The sequence below is a fragment of the Pygoscelis adeliae genome, unplaced genomic scaffold (assembly GCF_000699105.1).
Source record: "Pygoscelis adeliae isolate BGI_AS28 unplaced genomic scaffold, ASM69910v1 Scaffold26, whole genome shotgun sequence".
NCBI classification, from domain to species: domain Eukaryota; kingdom Metazoa; phylum Chordata; class Aves; order Sphenisciformes; family Spheniscidae; genus Pygoscelis; species Pygoscelis adeliae.
Genome location: NW_008825104.1, coordinates 2,886,177 through 2,905,030, shown reverse-complemented (window position 1 = coordinate 2,905,030; position 18,854 = coordinate 2,886,177). Strand labels below are relative to the sequence as shown.

General features: G+C 43.4%; 1 protein-coding gene across 1 annotated transcript in view; it reads right to left on the bottom strand.

Moving 5' to 3' along the window:
- ARHGEF28 (Rho guanine nucleotide exchange factor (GEF) 28) overlaps nucleotides 1–18,854 on the bottom strand; it is a 122,742-nt gene that overhangs the window by 19,195 nt on the left and 84,693 nt on the right. Inside the window, exons 26-34 of the mRNA XM_009327304.1 lie at nucleotides 18,683–18,759; nucleotides 17,800–17,978; nucleotides 17,009–17,103; nucleotides 15,950–16,132; nucleotides 13,153–13,284; nucleotides 12,340–12,425; nucleotides 3,667–3,705; nucleotides 3,530–3,577; nucleotides 1,232–1,711 (exon numbers count right to left, since the gene is read on the bottom strand). Coding sequence (XP_009325579.1) covers nucleotides 1,232–1,711; nucleotides 3,530–3,577; nucleotides 3,667–3,705; nucleotides 12,340–12,425; nucleotides 13,153–13,284; nucleotides 15,950–16,132; nucleotides 17,009–17,103; nucleotides 17,800–17,978; nucleotides 18,683–18,759 — 1,319 coding nt within the window. The remainder of the gene's footprint in view (nucleotides 1–1,231; nucleotides 1,712–3,529; nucleotides 3,578–3,666; nucleotides 3,706–12,339; nucleotides 12,426–13,152; nucleotides 13,285–15,949; nucleotides 16,133–17,008; nucleotides 17,104–17,799; nucleotides 17,979–18,682; nucleotides 18,760–18,854) is intronic.

The window sequence follows — 18,854 nt, the reverse complement described above, 5'->3', positions numbered from 1 at the left end:
GCTGGACAGCAGGGCCTGACACGTGGGGTTCACAGAAGCCTGGCATTTCTCACTCTTGGAGCAGCCACTTTTCCTCACTGGAGACAGCAGCCAAAGACTTCACTAAAAGCTTCATATGCCTCAAGCATTACAATAATTTAGCTTTCCTACAAGATGCAGGAGACACAATGTATCTTGCAAACACAGCAGCAAAGCAGAATAAAACACAGATTCTCACACTTAAAAATTCCATCTCCTCAATTTAATACCCATCGGTCGGAGTTTGGCTTCTGTAGGGCACCCAGCTTAAAATCACAGAATGGTTGAGGTTGGAAGGGACCTCTGAAGGTCATCTGGTCCAACCCCTCTGCTCAAGCAGGGCCACCCAAAGCAAGCTGCTCAGGACCATGTCCAGACAGCTTTTGAGTATCTCCAAGGATGGAGACTCCACAACCTTCCTGGGCAATCTGTGCCAGTACTCTGTCACCTTCACAGGAAAAAAGTGTTTCCTGATGTTCAGAGGAAACCTCCTGTGTTTCTGTTTGTGCCCGTTGCCTCTGGTCCTGTCACTGGACGCCACTGAAAAGAGCCTGGCTCCATCCTCTTTACACCTTCCATTTAGGTATTTATGTACATTAATAAGAATCCCCATGAGCCTTTTCTTCTCCAGGCTGAACAGGAGGCTGAGGCCTTTCCTCATAGGAGAGATGCTCCAGACCCTTCATCATCTTTGTGGCCCTTCACTGGACACCCATCCCCACCCTCCACACTCCCCCACCCCATGGCTTTATGTCTCTCTTATACTGGGGAGCCAGAACTGGACACAGTACTCCAGGTGTGGCCAGAGTAGAGGGGAAGGATCACCTCCCTTGACCTACTAGCAATATTTTGCCTAATGCAGCCCAGGAGACCATTAGCCTTCTTTGTGACCAGGGCACACTGTTGGCTTATGTTCAACTTGGTGTCCACCAGGACCCACAGATTCTTTTCTGCAAAGCTGCTTTCCAGCTGGGTGGCTCCCAGCATATATTGATGCATGGGGTTGTTCCTTCCCAGGGGCAGGGCTTTGTACTTCCCTGGTTAAACTTCATGAGGTTCAAACAAAGCCCTTGGATATGCCCGAAGCTCAGCTTCCCACATGCTCACTCTTTACGTTACCAACCAACAAAACCCAGATGTACTAGTCTATTCGGCAAGGAGAGTCTCTCTGGGTCTGCAGACAGGGATGTAATTACAGCGCGGAACCACACACCTCATAGCTCCCTGTGGATGACAACAGGCTACTTTGTTGACCGTGCTTCCAGTGCCAGAGGAGGTTCTTCTGCATTTTCACACTGTCTCTTTCTCTCTCCACCATTTTCTGGCCCTCCTGGAGCCTCTCCAGGCTCTGCTGGTACTCCTGCAGCTGCAGCGCTAGTCCCTGTCGGCTCCTCTCCAGCAGCTCCTCCTGGCACCCGCACTCCTTCTCCCGTTGCCCCAGCCGGCCCTCCCTCGCCTCCTGCTCCCGCTGCCGTTGGTCGCATTCACGCAGCCACCGCTGCTGCTCTTGCTGAAACTGCTGCTTCAGTTTGTGTATATTGGCCAGCTCCACCCTTTGTTTTTCCAGATTCCGGTATTTTTCTTGTTCCAGAAGGAGGTTTAGCCGAGAACCGTGGCCCCGACCGGTCTTCTCATTCTCTTGCAGGAGTAACCTATAGAGCTCTCTGTGGCTGTCCTGGATAGCTAGTGCTGCCTAGATACCACAACAAAATCAGACATAAATGTTTAAATATTAGCATTAATCCATTTCTGTATTTTTACATAGAAGCATTATATAAAAATGCTTCAACCTCCCATAATATCAGTGCTTAATGCTTTTTCAGAGGTTATTCCTCATGCAAGTAGAGAAAATTCTGTGTTCATGCCTTTACCAAGAGATGTTTCTAAAAGCACTCAACCATTGCAAGCACTTTTAACACGGCTTCTGGTTTACACTTAGTATTATTACATATGTTTACGTTACAGATGTGCATATGCACTTCAGTTACAGCTGGGGTCCTGTTCTGTCAGAGGATGTTAAGACACATAAGAAAAATGATTTTTCATGGTTAAAGAAGGCATTAAGGCACTGGGAATGCTACAGTCAACAAAGTATTCCTAACACAGATGTGGCTTATACAGATAAAACTGTACTGTTTCCAGTATAGCTCACTCCAACCCTAAGGCTCTCCTTGCTAACCTGCAACAGCACAGTCCTACTAACATCAGTCCTACAGGCACCTGCCAACATAGCCATGTCATCAGGACCGTACTGCTACACGCACCTGACCGAGATATCTGGGCCAGCAGAAATCTGCAGTATAGTAATGATTTCAGTTTCGATGTTTCAATAGTTTATTTTACAACCAAGAGCACTATATTCCGTCCTTCACAAGAATGTTGTGACATTGTTTGCATTAAAGATTGTGACATTCTCCAATAACACAAAAACAAATAGCTGGGATTAAGAAGGAAGAAAAGCAAGAAAGCCCTAGATCTGCTGAGGCACTTATTGCACAGCCTATCTTCAAGAGCTGACATGGGAATCTACTTCAGCAGACATTCCCAGAGAATTCCCACATCCCCGTTATCCCATGCTGTCCACCCCAGAAAGAGTTTTTAACTTTAAGCAATGTGCAGATTCCCACTTTCCTTGGCTCTTCCTCCAGTATTGGGTCAGTTCCAGTGATTTGTAAACAGGGCAAGGACAGGATCCTCTGCTTGTTTCTCTGCACCTATACTGCCAATTCATGGTCTGAATGATTAAGGCGTGATCCCAAGCCTTACTTTACTGCCCCTCTGGTGTTAAGGTATCTGTTTTTCAATTTTTCAGAAATTTTGCCTGAATTGCAAGTTTTTTGATTTTGCTTTTGCATTGCTTCAATCCACTTAAATTCTAAGCCAAGGTTTCCAGGATTATTATGAAATATGCTAATGTCAAGAGGGTCTAAAAATCAAACATACTCAAATGAAACATTTTAAAATAAAACTATAAAACTGCACCTAAATGAGAAAAAATAAGTTAAAACATTCAAACTTAGCATGAAGAGGCAAAAACTTCAGACTAAGGCCCTACAGGATATACACAATAATTAATTGATATTGAAATACCTAAAATGGGTTGAGTTTGCTACCTAACTGGCAGAGGCACTGTTTACTAGTAGCCAGGAGAATATTCTAAACAAAATACTAAAATTTTTCAGTATTTTGAACTATAATTTCAGAAATCTGTACACGGAACAACATCAGTTCAGTTAGAGCCATCATTTTACTTTCCCCCTAGATTTCTGGACTGTACACACATCCTTTCTTTGGGGTGATTGATCTCCAAGCAAGCAAGCATTATTCAGTTCCTAAAAGAAACCTACCACTGATGTAGAATAAAAATATATTAGGTGACAACTTATGCAACAGTTGGTAGAGATAAGTATCCACTGACATAATGTCTAAAAGTAGGGCAAGATGAAAACAAACCTTAAGAAGTAAATTATTAAGACTAATTACTCTACAAAGTTAGCAGTGGAGTAGTCACCTGTATGCTGTACAAGAGACGGGTTAAGTTCTGGATTGCTTGTACAATCTAGAAAATAAAAGAGAAGGATTTTCAAAGGTTTGACCACTGTTAACTAAATAGTTACTACAGTCTGTCTGGGGTTTAAATAAACTCACCTCTGTCCCTGTAGATCCTGGGAAACTCATACTTCCTCCCTAAAATAAACACATGTTGCTTTAAAAAGTAGTTTTTAACTTTAGAATTGTATCATCTAGGTAATTTTTTTTTTTAAAACTAGTGGAGACATTCGTATCACTAATATATGCAGTGCTGAATCAAACCTTTCTGTGGGTATGTGAAAAAAGACAGAAGCAATAACCTACGAAGACTAATAATTCATCAACACTGGAGTTTCCGTGGAAATCACTAGAGATTCTAAGCACAACTGTAAAAACAAAAATATTTCATCCACAATTTTAATCCTCTTGTGACTAATGCTACACAGAAAAGACATTTCCATTCATTCTTTGTTTACTTGACAGTTTTGAAATACAGTAACCAGACTTCTGTATATACAGCACAGTGGGTTTAGATTACTTATAGCAGGATGAAACAGCACAAGACTCTTCAAAAATAGAGATATTACTGTAGTAAGAAGCTAACAGAAGTCATGTTAGTGGGTTATGGTGAATGCCTTAGATGTGCTGCGAGGTGCTGAGCAAAGGCTGCGTGCCCGCTACACCCTGCAAAATGCACCAATGTAGTTACTATTGTCCACTGCAGCGAGGCTCAGCCACTTCACACTTTCCACCCTGCTCCCTTTTCCTAAGAAGCTTTCTAAATTTATGGAGTGAAGCCACCCATAATCCCTTCAGCATGAAGAACAGCTCCTCTGAGAAAGATAAGGTGAAACAGTGGAGAAATAAAACACAATCCCTTCTGAGGCTACGCTGAAAAGACTTCCTGTATGATTTTTCTCAATTTTTTTTTCAGAGGCGCAGAGGAGGGTTTGGGGAATATTGCTCTCTCTCTGATTCTCCTAAGTTCTCTACTGAGTCTCATTTTCCACCACAGAGAGCAAAGCAGCTGCTCCATTTAGCTGCGATAACTGAAAATGATGATGAAAAAGGCCAGGCCTCGAAACACAGCTCAGCACAGACAAGCTAGGAGGAAAGGGAGCACCAGCTGCGGCATTTCCTCCACTCCCCCCTCTCTCTCTCTCTCATTATCTCCCTTCAGTATTTCCCTCCATTCCCTCTCCAGGTCTTCACCTCCTCCTCCACTTCTCACTGCACCCACGAGCCACATAACTGCTTGGTTCTGCTGTGAGAAGCAGAGGACTTTGCACGAATGCCTCTGTGCAGCACAAGGACTGACACAAGGGAGCTCCACTTCCCCTTTGCTGGGTAGCCAAGATGAGGAGTGGGCAAGGAGGAAGAGCAGGGCCAAGGGGGAGAGAGAGGAGAAGGAGATGCTGGCAGGGTGAGGAAGAGTGAGTGTACAAAGGAGAGCCCACATGCTGAACAAGAGTGGGGTTTCTTTCTGTTTCTGAAGCCCTTTTTAAATTTAATAAAGGAGGTGTACAGAGGGATTGAAGGCTTAGCTGGCTTTGGCATGGCCAAGGGGTAGCAAGTGGCCAGACCAAGCGCCTGTGGTCTCCTCACTGCAGCACCTACTTGAGCACTGGGGGATGAGCACAAAGCAGGTTTAGTCAAGCTAGCCAGGGCGACAACAGCATTACAGCTGTGCCGCTACAGCTTCAGCACAAGCCCTTAAGTCCGGCTAGGTCCGAAGCAATATATTCAGCTGTTTAACCTATGCTGTGGGCCACCATCACCTCCCTGCCACTCTTCCCTAGCACCTTGGTTCAGAGCAATGAGCAGCAGTGGAGATGAGGATGGTCAGATCCCAGGGCAGGCTGCATGCACAGTGCCTCAGACAACCCCCTGGAGATGCGATTACAAGGCAGGAGCAGGGGGGACAACATGGGGACCACCTCCCACTGCTGCCAGCCTGGGACCCCACGTGTTGCACAGGCAACAATCTTCCTTCCGACGCTTGGTCAGCATTTAACCCCCGAGCTGGGGACTTTCATTCCATCTTTCTGTCTCTTGGTTTCCCACGCTAGCCGGTCTGAGCCCGGTGCTGCCATGCCACAACCCCAGGACTGCACACCCAGAGACCAAAGGCAGGCAGGAGAACATCCTCTGCCCCTGAAAGCTCTTGCCTTGCCTCTTTTGTTTGCTCAGTCTGCCACCTCCTGGTTAAGTCTGATTCTGACATGGTAAGATGTGGTGTGAGCCTTGGCCAAATAATAGGCCAGAGCAGAATAGTAAGTTAGAGTGGAAGGGTTTGCTGCTAGTCCCTAGATCCCTCTAGTCCATCTGCAGTTCAAAGCAGGGCTAGCATCAAAGTTAGATGAGTTTGCTCAGGGCCTTCTCCAGTCAAATCTGGGAAACCTCCAAGGAATAGAGACCCCACAACCTCTCTGGACAACCTATTCCTGCTTGATCACCCTCATGGTGACTTTTTTCCCCTATGTACAGTCAGAATTTCCCTTGCTGCAACTTGTAATCTTGGATGCTGATCCTTCTGCTGTGCACCTCTGAGAAAAGCCTTGCTCTGTCTTCTCTATAACCCCAATGGCAATGTTTTCTTGCGGAGCTACTGGAACTTTTAATGGGCTAGATCTGAGCCCCTCTATCCTCTTATTAGGTTATTTTATTTCCCCTCACCTAGCTTCTGTGCTCCCTCACTTGGACTTTTGTTTTCATCCCATTTTTTCCACATGCACATTCTTCTTCCTACTCCCTTCTAAGAAAGCAGTCTGGTAAGTAAGACAACCTAGAGCTGAACATAAGGCAAGGTTATAGGGAGATTAGCTTATTAGCAAGAATCTTCCAGAAATAGCTAGAAAAAAACACCCAAGGTTTCAGGCACACAAAGCCCTCTTTTCAGATCTGATGCTAAGACTACGTATTTCCTTTTCTAGCAAACTTTGCTTTCCATTTCAAGTCATGTATCTTCTATTCTTGTCTCTCCCCTTTATTCCTTTTGTGGTCCTGCTTCTCCACCGAAGGACTCCATAATTACAGTTCAGTTTATTTCCATGCAGTAATTCATACTGCTCTTACTCTAACACTCTGCTGCTATATGAAATTTGCCATTTCTAATTTTGCCCAGAACTGACTTTTGATTCTGCTTTTCCCCCAGATTTGCTTATGAGTTACAGGACTTTGAAAAATGGGCAGTTTCTCTTCTATTCTAATTGCTCCATTTTTTTTTAATTCAAAATTCTGAAGCAAGCTGGTGTAAGACAATCCATCCTATCTAATGTGCTTGTTCTCAGGACGAAGTTCTTCCAATGCATAAGTCTTCCTTGCATTAGCTGAGGTCTCTGTCATTGCAGGAGACTTTCATCATCCTGTGAATAGGAGGAGGGAGTAGAGGGAATACTACTGTCAGCTCTGTAGAGATGGATGTATTGAATGATGACAGCAGAGAACCAGCTCTTAACTGGCCCATACAAGTGGTACAAAAACATTGTGGCTGTTATTACAACCCACCGATCTGTAAGCCTGGCAGGAAAACTGTTCTGTGTTTGAATTCTTTTTGATTGCTTTTTTAAAATTCATTATTAATTGCAGTGACCTCTATTAAATTGAATTATCTCGATTTGGGTGAAATGTGCCTATCCCATGCTGTGTGTTTTCGAACAGTCTTTAGATACCCCATAAAAATATGGACAGCATTTACATTCCCAGTGCCCGGAGTGCTATGTGCAACACAGGAAGAAAAATTGGTTACAATACCTTATCCTCTAGATCGGCACCTGCCATTTCCTTTTCAACACTGAGATTGACTTCAGACGATTCTTCAACTTCTTTTATTTCTGCATCTAACAAATAAAGCCCCAATAAAACGCAAGTGAAAGGTATCAAAGTATATTCTGACTAGAGAAACAAAGGACACACTTTTTTACAGCTACTCATAGGATGCTGAAAATAGATTTATGTAATTTGGAGTTACATAATGGATTCTAGGCTGGGGAAAAACAACTTTTCAAGCCTAGATGGCACAGGTGGGACAATCCAGTTTTCCTACCTTAAAAATTAGTAGTGTTTCACTTACGAAAGTTTGGAGGTAAGTATAGCCATATCACTAAAAATGCTCTGCAGCAATAGTTTTCACAAGACTTTATTTGCGTTTTTGTTGCAAGAAATCCATGCTATACCTCTTACAGCTGAAATTATTGGAATGTCTACCCTGGTTTTCAGACCTTCTGACAAAAATTGGCTGACTTCAGAAATGGCCTATACCGCAATATAGATTTGCTGTGAAGCTGAGCAACAATGACAAGAAAGCATATGGAGATACGCAAATCTGACCCAATATTGCTGAATGCAGACATGTGCTAACAGAAAAGGTGCAGTGGATGCAAACCATTCGTTCACTTCAATGAAGTTATATGACAATTTACACTACCTGAGCATTTGCCCAAAGACAACTTTTATTACATTATTTTCTATTGATTCTGCCATAGACTGAGAAAGCTTTCCAAAAAAACAATCCAGTATCAATTATTTTAACGCTCTGAATACGTAAAAGCATCAAACTTTACTCACCACCAGGAAAAGACTCCAAGATTTCATTGGCACTAAATCTGTGCTTCACACTTAATTCCTCAATACTTTCCTCTGGTGATCTGTCTGTTTCACTCACTTGTGATGTCATTACAGCAACATGGAGACTTTCAACTAGAGAGGAAAACGTGCAGAATTACACAGGCCTCTTAAATAGCTCCTTCATGCATAAATCAATGACATAGAATCATAGAATAATTTAGGTTGGAAGGGACTTTCAGAGGCCATCTAGTGCAACGCCCTACTCAAAGCTGGTCGAACTAAATTGGGCTGCTCAGAGCTTTGCACAAACAAGCTTTTAACATCTCCAAAGATGGAGACTTCACAGCCCCTCTGGGCAACCTGTTCCGGTTTTTGACCACCCTCATGCTATGTAATTTTTCTTTTCATTTAATTGGAATTGCCCGTGTTCAAACTTGTGCCTGTTGCCTCTTGTCCTATCACCATGTGCCTCTGCGAAAAATCTGGCTTCTCTGTATCCTACTGTTAGGCAGCTGAGGACAGCAATGAGACCCCACCAAGCCGCCTTCTCTCAAGGCTGAACAGACCAATCATCTCAGCCTCTCCTCAGATGTCAAGTGCTCCAGCCCCCTAGTCATCTCAGTGCCTTTTGCTGGATTTGCTCATTTTCAACGTCTCTCTTGTCCAGGGGAGCCCAGCACTGGTCACGGCACTCCAAACAGGACTCACCAGGGGTGAGTAGAGGAAGGATCACCTCCCTCAACCTGCTGACAACTCTCCTCCTAATGCAGCAGCCTGGGAAGCAGTTCGCCTTCTTTGCCACAAGAGTACATTCCTGCCTCATGGTCAATCTGCTGTTGAGTAGGACTCCCAGGTCTACTTCTGCAAAGCTATTTTCTATCTAGTCAGTGTCCAGCCTGTACCAACACATGGGATTACTTCATCCCAGATGCACGACTTTTCACTTGTCTTTGTCGAACTTCTAGGGTTTTCTCTTAGACCATTTTCCCAATCTGTAGAGGTCTCTCCAGCACATTGATCACCCTGCCTCATTTGGTTACAGCCATGAATTTGCTAAGAGTGCACTCAATCCCTTGGTTAACTTCATTAATAAATATGTTGAACAGTATTGGTCTCAGGATCCATCTCTAAGGGAATCCTCTAATAACAAGTTGTGAGCTAGACATCATATGACTGATCACAATCCTTTCAGCCTGGCAAGTCCAGCCAATTTTCCACCCAGTTATGCAGTCCACATCTCACCAATTCAGCTGTAAGGATACTACAGCCAGTGCAGACAGTGTTGAAGGCCTTGCAGATGTCAAGGTAAATAACATGCACTGCTCTCCTCTCATCATAAAACCCACCAGGTTGGTCAGACACAGTTTGCCCTTGATGAATTCATGCTGGCTGTTCCCAGTCACCTTCTTGTCCTTCATGTTCTTGGAAATGGCTTCCAGGAGAATTTGCTCTATCACCGTCTCAGAGACGGTGGTGAGGCTGACTATTTTGTAGTTCCCTATATATACCTTCTTGAAGAGGCGTGTGATGCTTGTCGTCTTCACGTCATCAGGAACCTCTTCTGATCACTGTGACCTTTCAAAGATGATAGAAAGCAGCCTCACAATGACATTGGCCAGCTCCCTGAGCAGCCTTGGATTTATCTCGTCTCATCTCATGGATTTGTGTACATCCAATTTGTTTAAGCAGTCCCTAATTCTATCCTTCTCTACTGTGAGCAATGCTTTTTTCCTATAGCATCTGCTATTAGCTCAGGGACTTAGTATTTATGTTCTAGAAAATGATCCCCACAAATCGCCTACAGTGTAAGCAACTGTAAATTCCTTACAGTGTGCTGAAGAGTCCTGAAATCCAAAACATCATCAACATTAGCATGAGAGAAAGTGAAAATTAAAAGTGGGCAGAATAAGACGTGTAAGTATAGGCTGCCATTTTAGCTAAAATGACATTTACTATTGCATCACTGACTCGTATTCCCTACCCAAGTTTTATCAATTTTATCAATAAAATGCTCTCTGACTTCGTAATGATGATGGAGACCAACCTTCACTGCTTTATTGGTTGAAATGCGGTTATTAGCCCACAGCTCTCAACCTAGGTGATGCTAAAATCTTGTAGTTTAGTCAAGCTAGCCAGGGCGACAACAGCATTACAGCTGTGCCGCTACAGCTTCAGCACAAGCCCTTAAGTCCGGCTAGGTCCGAAGCAATATATTCAGCTGTTTAACCTATGCTGTGGGCCACCATCACCTCCCTGCCACTCTTCCCTAGCACCTTGGTTCAGAGCAATGAGCAGCAGTGGAGATGAGGATGGTCAGATCCCAGGGCAGGCTGCATGCACAGTGCCTCAGACAACCCCCTGGAGATGCGATTACAAGGCAGGAGCAGGGGGGACAACATGGGGACCACCTCCCACTGCTGCCAGCCTGGGACCCCACGTGTTGCACAGGCAACAATCTTCCTTCCGACGCTTGGTCAGCATTTAACCCCCGAGCTGGGGACTTTCATTCCATCTTTCTGTCTCTTGGTTTCCCACGCTAGCCGGTCTGAGCCCGGTGCTGCCATGCCACAACCCCAGGACTGCACACCCAGAGACCAAAGGCAGGCAGGAGAACATCCTCTGCCCCTGAAAGCTCTTGCCTTGCCTCTTTTGTTTGCTCAGTCTGCCACCTCCTGGTTAAGTCTGATTCTGACATGGTAAGATGTGGTGTGAGCCTTGGCCAAATAATAGGCCAGAGCAGAATAGTAAGTTAGAGTGGAAGGGTTTGCTGCTAGTCCCTAGATCCCTCTAGTCCATCTGCAGTTCAAAGCAGGGCTAGCATCAAAGTTAGATGAGTTTGCTCAGGGCCTTCTCCAGTCAAATCTGGGAAACCTCCAAGGAATAGAGACCCCACAACCTCTCTGGACAACCTATTCCTGCTTGATCACCCTCATGGTGACTTTTTTCCCCTATGTACAGTCAGAATTTCCCTTGCTGCAACTTGTAATCTTGGATGCTGATCCTTCTGCTGTGCACCTCTGAGAAAAGCCTTGCTCTGTCTTCTCTATAACCCCAATGGCAACGTTTTCTTGCGGAGCTACTGGAACTTTTAATGGGCTAGATCTGAGCCCCTCTATCCTCTTATTAGGTTATTTTATTTCCCCTCACCTAGCTTCTGTGCTCCCTCACTTGGACTTTTGTTTTCATCCCATTTTTTCCACATGCACATTCTTCTTCCTACTCCCTTCTAAGAAAGCAGTCTGGTAAGTAAGACAACCTAGAGCTGAACATAAGGCAAGGTTATAGGGAGATTAGCTTATTAGCAAGAATCTTCCAGAAATAGCTAGAAAAAAACACCCAAGGTTTCAGGCACACAAAGCCCTCTTTTCAGATCTGATGCTAAGACTACGTATTTCCTTTTCTAGCAAACTTTGCTTTCCATTTCAAGTCATGTATCTTCTATTCTTGTCTCTCCCCTTTATTCCTTTTGTGGTCCTGCTTCTCCACCGAAGGACTCCATAATTACAGTTCAGTTTATTTCCATGCAGTAATTCATACTGCTCTTACTCTAACACTCTGCTGCTATATGAAATTTGCCATTTCTAATTTTGCCCAGAACTGACTTTTGATTCTGCTTTTCCCCCAGATTTGCTTATGAGTTACAGGACTTTGAAAAATGGGCAGTTTCTCTTCTATTCTAATTGCTCCATTTTTTTTTAATTCAAAATTCTGAAGCAAGCTGGTGTAAGACAATCCATCCTATCTAATGTGCTTGTTCTCAGGACGAAGTTCTTCCAATGCATAAGTCTTCCTTGCATTAGCTGAGGTCTCTGTCATTGCAGGAGACTTTCATCATCCTGTGAATAGGAGGAGGGAGTAGAGGGAATACTACTGTCAGCTCTGTAGAGATGGATGTATTGAATGATGACAGCAGAGAACCAGCTCTTAACTGGCCCATACAAGTGGTACAAAAACATTGTGGCTGTTATTACAACCCACCGATCTGTAAGCCTGGCAGGAAAACTGTTCTGTGTTTGAATTCTTTTTGATTGCTTTTTTAAAATTCATTATTAATTGCAGTGACCTCTATTAAATTGAATTATCTCGATTTGGGTGAAATGTGCCTATCCCATGCTGTGTGTTTTCGAACAGTCTTTAGATACCCCATAAAAATATGGACAGCATTTACATTCCCAGTGCCCGGAGTGCTATGTGCAACACAGGAAGAAAAATTGGTTACAATACCTTATCCTCTAGATCGGCACCTGCCATTTCCTTTTCAACACTGAGATTGACTTCAGACGATTCTTCAACTTCTTTTATTTCTGCATCTAACAAATAAAGCCCCAATAAAACGCAAGTGAAAGGTATCAAAGTATATTCTGACTAGAGAAACAAAGGACACACTTTTTTACAGCTACTCATAGGATGCTGAAAATAGATTTATGTAATTTGGAGTTACATAATGGATTCTAGGCTGGGGAAAAACAACTTTTCAAGCCTAGATGGCACAGGTGGGACAATCCAGTTTTCCTACCTTAAAAATTAGTAGTGTTTCACTTACGAAAGTTTGGAGGTAAGTATAGCCATATCACTAAAAATGCTCTGCAGCAATAGTTTTCACAAGACTTTATTTGCGTTTTTGTTGCAAGAAATCCATGCTATACCTCTTACAGCTGAAATTATTGGAATGTCTACCCTGGTTTTCAGACCTTCTGACAAAAATTGGCTGACTTCAGAAATGGCCTATACCGCAATATAGATTTGCTGTGAAGCTGAGCAACAATGACAAGAAAGCATATGGAGATACGCAAATCTGACCCAATATTGCTGAATGCAGACATGTGCTAACAGAAAAGGTGCAGTGGATGCAAACCATTCGTTCACTTCAATGAAGTTATATGACAATTTACACTACCTGAGCATTTGCCCAAAGACAACTTTTATTACATTATTTTCTATTGATTCTGCCATAGACTGAGAAAGCTTTCCAAAAAAACAATCCAGTATCAATTATTTTAACGCTCTGAATACGTAAAAGCATCAAACTTTACTCACCACCAGGAAAAGACTCCAAGATTTCATTGGCACTAAATCTGTGCTTCACACTTAATTCCTCAATACTTTCCTCTGGTGATCTGTCTGTTTCACTCACTTGTGATGTCATTACAGCAACATGGAGACTTTCAACTAGAGAGGAAAACGTGCAGAATTACACAGGCCTCTTAAATAGCTCCTTCATGCATAAATCAATGACATAGAATCATAGAATAATTTAGGTTGGAAGGGACTTTCAGAGGCCATCTAGTGCAACGCCCTACTCAAAGCTGGTCGAACTAAATTGGGCTGCTCAGAGCTTTGCACAAACAAGCTTTTAACATCTCCAAAGATGGAGACTTCACAGCCCCTCTGGGCAACCTGTTCCGGTTTTTGACCACCCTCATGCTATGTAATTTTTCTTTTCATTTAATTGGAATTGCCCGTGTTCAAACTTGTGCCTGTTGCCTCTTGTCCTATCACCATGTGCCTCTGCGAAAAATCTGGCTTCTCTGTATCCTACTGTTAGGCAGCTGAGGACAGCAATGAGACCCCACCAAGCCGCCTTCTCTCAAGGCTGAACAGACCAATCATCTCAGCCTCTCCTCAGATGTCAAGTGCTCCAGCCCCCTAGTCATCTCAGTGCCTTTTGCTGGATTTGCTCATTTTCAACGTCTCTCTTGTCCAGGGGAGCCCAGCACTGGTCACGGCACTCCAAACAGGACTCACCAGGGGTGAGTAGAGGAAGGATCACCTCCCTCAACCTGCTGACAACTCTCCTCCTAATGCAGCAGCCTGGGAAGCAGTTCGCCTTCTTTGCCACAAGAGTACATTCCTGCCTCATGGTCAATCTGCTGTTGAGTAGGACTCCCAGGTCTACTTCTGCAAAGCTATTTTCTATCTAGTCAGTGTCCAGCCTGTACCAACACATGGCATTACTTCATCCCAGATGCACGACTTTTCACTTGTCTTTGTCGAACTTCTAGGGTTTTCTCTTAGACCATTTTCCCAATCTGTAGAGGTCTCTCCAGCACATTGATCACCCTGCCTCATTTGGTTACAGCCATGAATTTGCTAAGAGTGCACTCAATCCCTTGGTTAACTTCATTAATAAATATGTTGAACAGTATTGGTCTCAGGATCCATCTCTAAGGGAATCCTCTAATAACAAGTTGTGAGCTAGACATCATATGACTGATCACAATCCTTTCAGCCTGGCAAGTCCAGCCAATTTTCCACCCAGTTATGCAGTCCACATCTCACCAATTCAGCTGTAAGGATACTACAGCCAGTGCAGACAGTGTTGAAGGCCTTGCAGATGTCAAGGTAAATAACATGCACTGCTCTCCTCTCATCATAAAACCCACCAGGTTGGTCAGACACAGTTTGCCCTTGATGAATTCATGCTGGCTGTTCCCAGTCACCTTCTTGTCCTTCATGTTCTTGGAAATGGCTTCCAGGAGAATTTGCTCTATCACCGTCTCAGAGACGGTGGTGAGGCTGACTATTTTGTAGTTCCCTATATATACCTTCTTGAAGAGGCGTGTGATGCTTGTCGTCTTCACATCATCAGGAACCTCTTCTGATCACTGTGACCTTTCAAAGATGATAGAAAGCAGCCTCACAATGACATTGGCCAGCTCCCTGAGCAGCCTTGGATTTATCTCGTCTCATCTCATGGATTTGTGTACATCCAATTTGTTTAAGCAGTCCCTAATTCTATCCTTCTCTACTGTGAGCAATGCTTTTTTCCTATAGCATCTGCTATTAGCTCAGGGACTTAGTATTTATGTTCTAGAAAATGATCCCCACAAATCGCCTACAGTGTAAGCAACTGTAAATTCCTTACAGTGTGCTGAAGAGTCCTGAAATCCAAAACATCATCAACATTAGCATGAGAGAAAGTGAAAATTAAAAGTGGGCAGAATAAGACGTGTAAGTATAGGCTGCCATTTTAGCTAAAATGACATTTACTATTGCATCACTGACTCGTATTCCCTACCCAAGTTTTATCAATTTTATCAATAAAATGCTCTCTGACTTCGTAATGATGATGGAGACCAACCTTCACTGCTTTATTGGTTGAAATGCGGTTATTAGCCCACAGCTCTCAACCTAGGTGATGCTAAAATCTTGTAGTCCTCAAGGAGCATATGGCTCAAGCTGGATAGGGCTGTTTACCAGGACTCTTTTCAGCTGAGTTTAGCAGGAGTTTAGCTGAACTTCCAGCTAAGCAAGGTATTCATAAATACCATTCCCCTTCTTCCTTCAGAGGACAGCACTATAGGTAGCACAAGGCTATCATCTCTCTGTTTAGACAGTATGCAGAAAAAACATGGCTCCTACAGCAATTCTGGCAGGTGTTTCTTGGCAGATCTGCCAAGATCATCCGCAGTTTGGTCTGCACATGACTGTACATGAGTCTGATCTGTCATCAAATCAACCAAGGTCGGTGAAGGTCAGGGACCAAATGCAATATCATACTGCATCCTGTGATCTGCTTTACAGGGCTGTACTGAAAGAAGACAGCTAAGGAAACAATCCTCAGGTACAACCTAACACCAAGTCCCTGCCTGCTTACATATGATGTTATGCACTAAACATATCCCTTATCTTACAACCTGGCAGGTACCATCTCGTGCATCTGACAAGTATAAACTTGAGAGACTTCTCCTCAATGCCCTTTGCCGAGTTTTGACACTGCCAGTCCTTGAGACTTGACAGAATTGCAGCACAAGGCAACACGGCTGTACTTTGTTACCTTGAAATATCTGCCCAGGTGAAGAGCCACCGGTCCACTCTTCCCATGCAAACTCACCTTCTCTGAGCGCTGCTGCCAGCAATGAAGCAGCCTGCGGAGTTTCTCCAGAATCCGGTTTGATAAGGAGGTGAGGTTCTACATGAACGTCCTCAAACCCACTCATATCTCCCAGCTCTGCATAGATATGCAACTTCTCTTCCAAATAACTACAGATCTGCTGGTCCTGGTTACTCAGTGATTCTTTCAACCAAAATTGAACACTGTATTAATTATTATTTTTTTTTTTTATCCTGCAGGCAAAGCATGATCCCCATTCACCCTTCTAATCCTTACTCTACATAGACGTTGCTAACTCAAGCTAGGCCTTTTTTAAGTGGCCAGGAACCAAATTCATCCCATAGTCCATCTTAATGAAAGCTGGCACAAACCCTGGCAGAGGGCCAGGCCAGTGCCCTATGCTGATGAGGTGGTCTTGGCTGCGCCTTGGGGCCCTCAGCTACCTCCTGTTGCACTCACAATGATCAATGCTGGAAAAGCACTTGGCTCAGGCAGTCAGAAGATCTGATTCCGTGCCTCAATGTCAAAGAAGAACACCTACTCTCAGTGGAGGATGCCCTTCCCTGTGGGTCTCTACAGGAAAGTATTGCTGGAATTTCTCTCCTCACAGCAGTATAAAGATGTGGAAGTTAGGTGCAGGGGAACCAAAGCAGCAGAATTTATCCCTATCAGCTACATTTTCAGATAAAAATAATAGCAGCAAAGGATGAAATGCAATAAATAAGCACAAAGCCACACAATTACTGAAGACTTGAGGTATTTCCACAAACAGGGAACTACCTGGCCCTGATGCTAAACTGGGAAATTCAGTGTTTATTCTGAAAGCATTCATTTTTCTTTTTATTTTGTACTCACAGTAATGTAGCAAGAATATAAAGTGTTTGGAAAAAAATGGTTCTCTTTCAATAAACTCACATCATACAATCAGACCACCCCAGCTTTCTCCGCTGTGACCCTGTCTATCAAGCCACTCTGAACCCACCAGCCAGTATGGGCGCATTATTCATCCTGAACTCTCAGGATGTAGGAGTTCTCAGCGTGGCAGGAAAAGTACTGCACCTTGACATTTCTGAATTCTGGATGCTTTGGCCTCAGCAATACGTCTGTCCTCATCAGATTCGCTCATTCTTCCTTCTTCTTCTTCCTCTGGACAACTTCAAAGATGAGAGACAAACAAAGGTGGATAAAGCAAAATCTGCATGTCATATATTCATCTTCATTACAGTATTGTGTTCATAGTAAATAGAACACAACATCAACACCAACTTTTGCTACAATCCAGAAGCACACCATTTGCCTCCTTCTTTAAAAAGCAGTAACTGAACACAAACTAGCCTGAAGGACTCCTTTTAATTCTGGTAAGGCTGCATCATGCAGCGAATGGGTGGCTGGCCCTCACGCAGGTTTGCTGTGCTAAGCATAAGCTTGGGCCCCAGGAGGAGCAATGCTTTCCCTGCCATTCTTAAGCAGCCGACACCAAGATAACAGGCATGATTGGGGATTTCCCCAAAATGGTTGTATGGACACCTGCAGGGTTGTATGGATACCTGCAGGACTCTGGAAAGCATCCAGTGTCAAAGGGAAGCTTACAATAGCTGGTAAGGACATCTAATGGGGAGTAGGAAGGGTCTGCTGATTCAGTGGGAACCAGAAGTAACACGGGAAGTTTGGCAGAAGTGACGGTAAGGTTTTGCGGTCTGTGAATCCTGAGCTCAGAGGAAAACCCAGCCTCACGGGATGGATCCAGTGCAACGCAGAACAGAGAGTACACTGCCACGAATATCCAGCCGACCTCCCGTCTGCTTTGGACTACCAGGATGAAAACCCAAACCCAAAGCCTCTTCCTCTACCTTTCCACTGCATCTTGAATATGCCTCATCCAGTTGTTACGTTCCTCTTTGGAGTTGGTATGAACCTCATACATCTCAGGCCCAGCAGACGAAGCGCTAATCAGAAACATCCCCCTTTCTTCGTTGGCTACTTCTCTTACTATGAGCCTCTGAAGGGAGATAACACAAGGCTTCTGGTCCTGGGAGAAACAGTCACAGCACATGCAAACAATAAATTACTCTCTTATAAAACATCACACTTTTAGAAGAGCAGGATTTTTCAATTAATTGGACTAATTCTAGTCCTGGTATAGTCAGGCTACATACGTTCTCACCAGGTGTAAAAACCCTCAAGTTTTGAGTATTCAGACATCTTTTTAAACCACTTTTTAAAATACATTATAGTATTTATGAACAAGTAAAGCACTGGGTATGTGCTAAAAAGTAAATCCCAGAGGGTCAATGATACTGAGACACAGTATTCATATAGTGTTTAAATTTACATCATTTGGGAACTTCTCTCCATGATCTTTCATACAATTTATGTGTGCTTACTACCGCATTTGCAGTTAAAATTATTCTTCTGTTTTGTTTTACAGAACCAGAAGTTAAAATTTACTTTAGATAACTGAAAGAGCCTACTCTGCTTCCCACCTTCATAATCAGATGAGGCATGACACTAAAAAAATCATTGTTATTTCCACCCTTCTTCCTAAAAAAATTATTTCATTTTGCAAATAAACTTAATTTTCCATATACTGGCATATTACTGTTCTGAATACACTACCAGGATTTTAGGAAAAAAAAACATTATGTGGGAATAACCTAGAAAAGGACCTGATTTTCAAGAAGTATACAAATAAAAGAGCAATGTGTATATTCAAATATCTGATAATATACTTACAACAGCTGCAAAGATGTATTTTTGATCTTTTTCTTGTAAGAACAGTAGTACATCAGTTAGAAGCAGAGCTAAGGTGTCTTAAAATGAGAAACAGAAAAAAATGGTTTTTAATTAAAGTCATTACAATTATAGTTAATTTCTTCTTTTGTCTTTAAAAAGGGAGAAGCCCTGA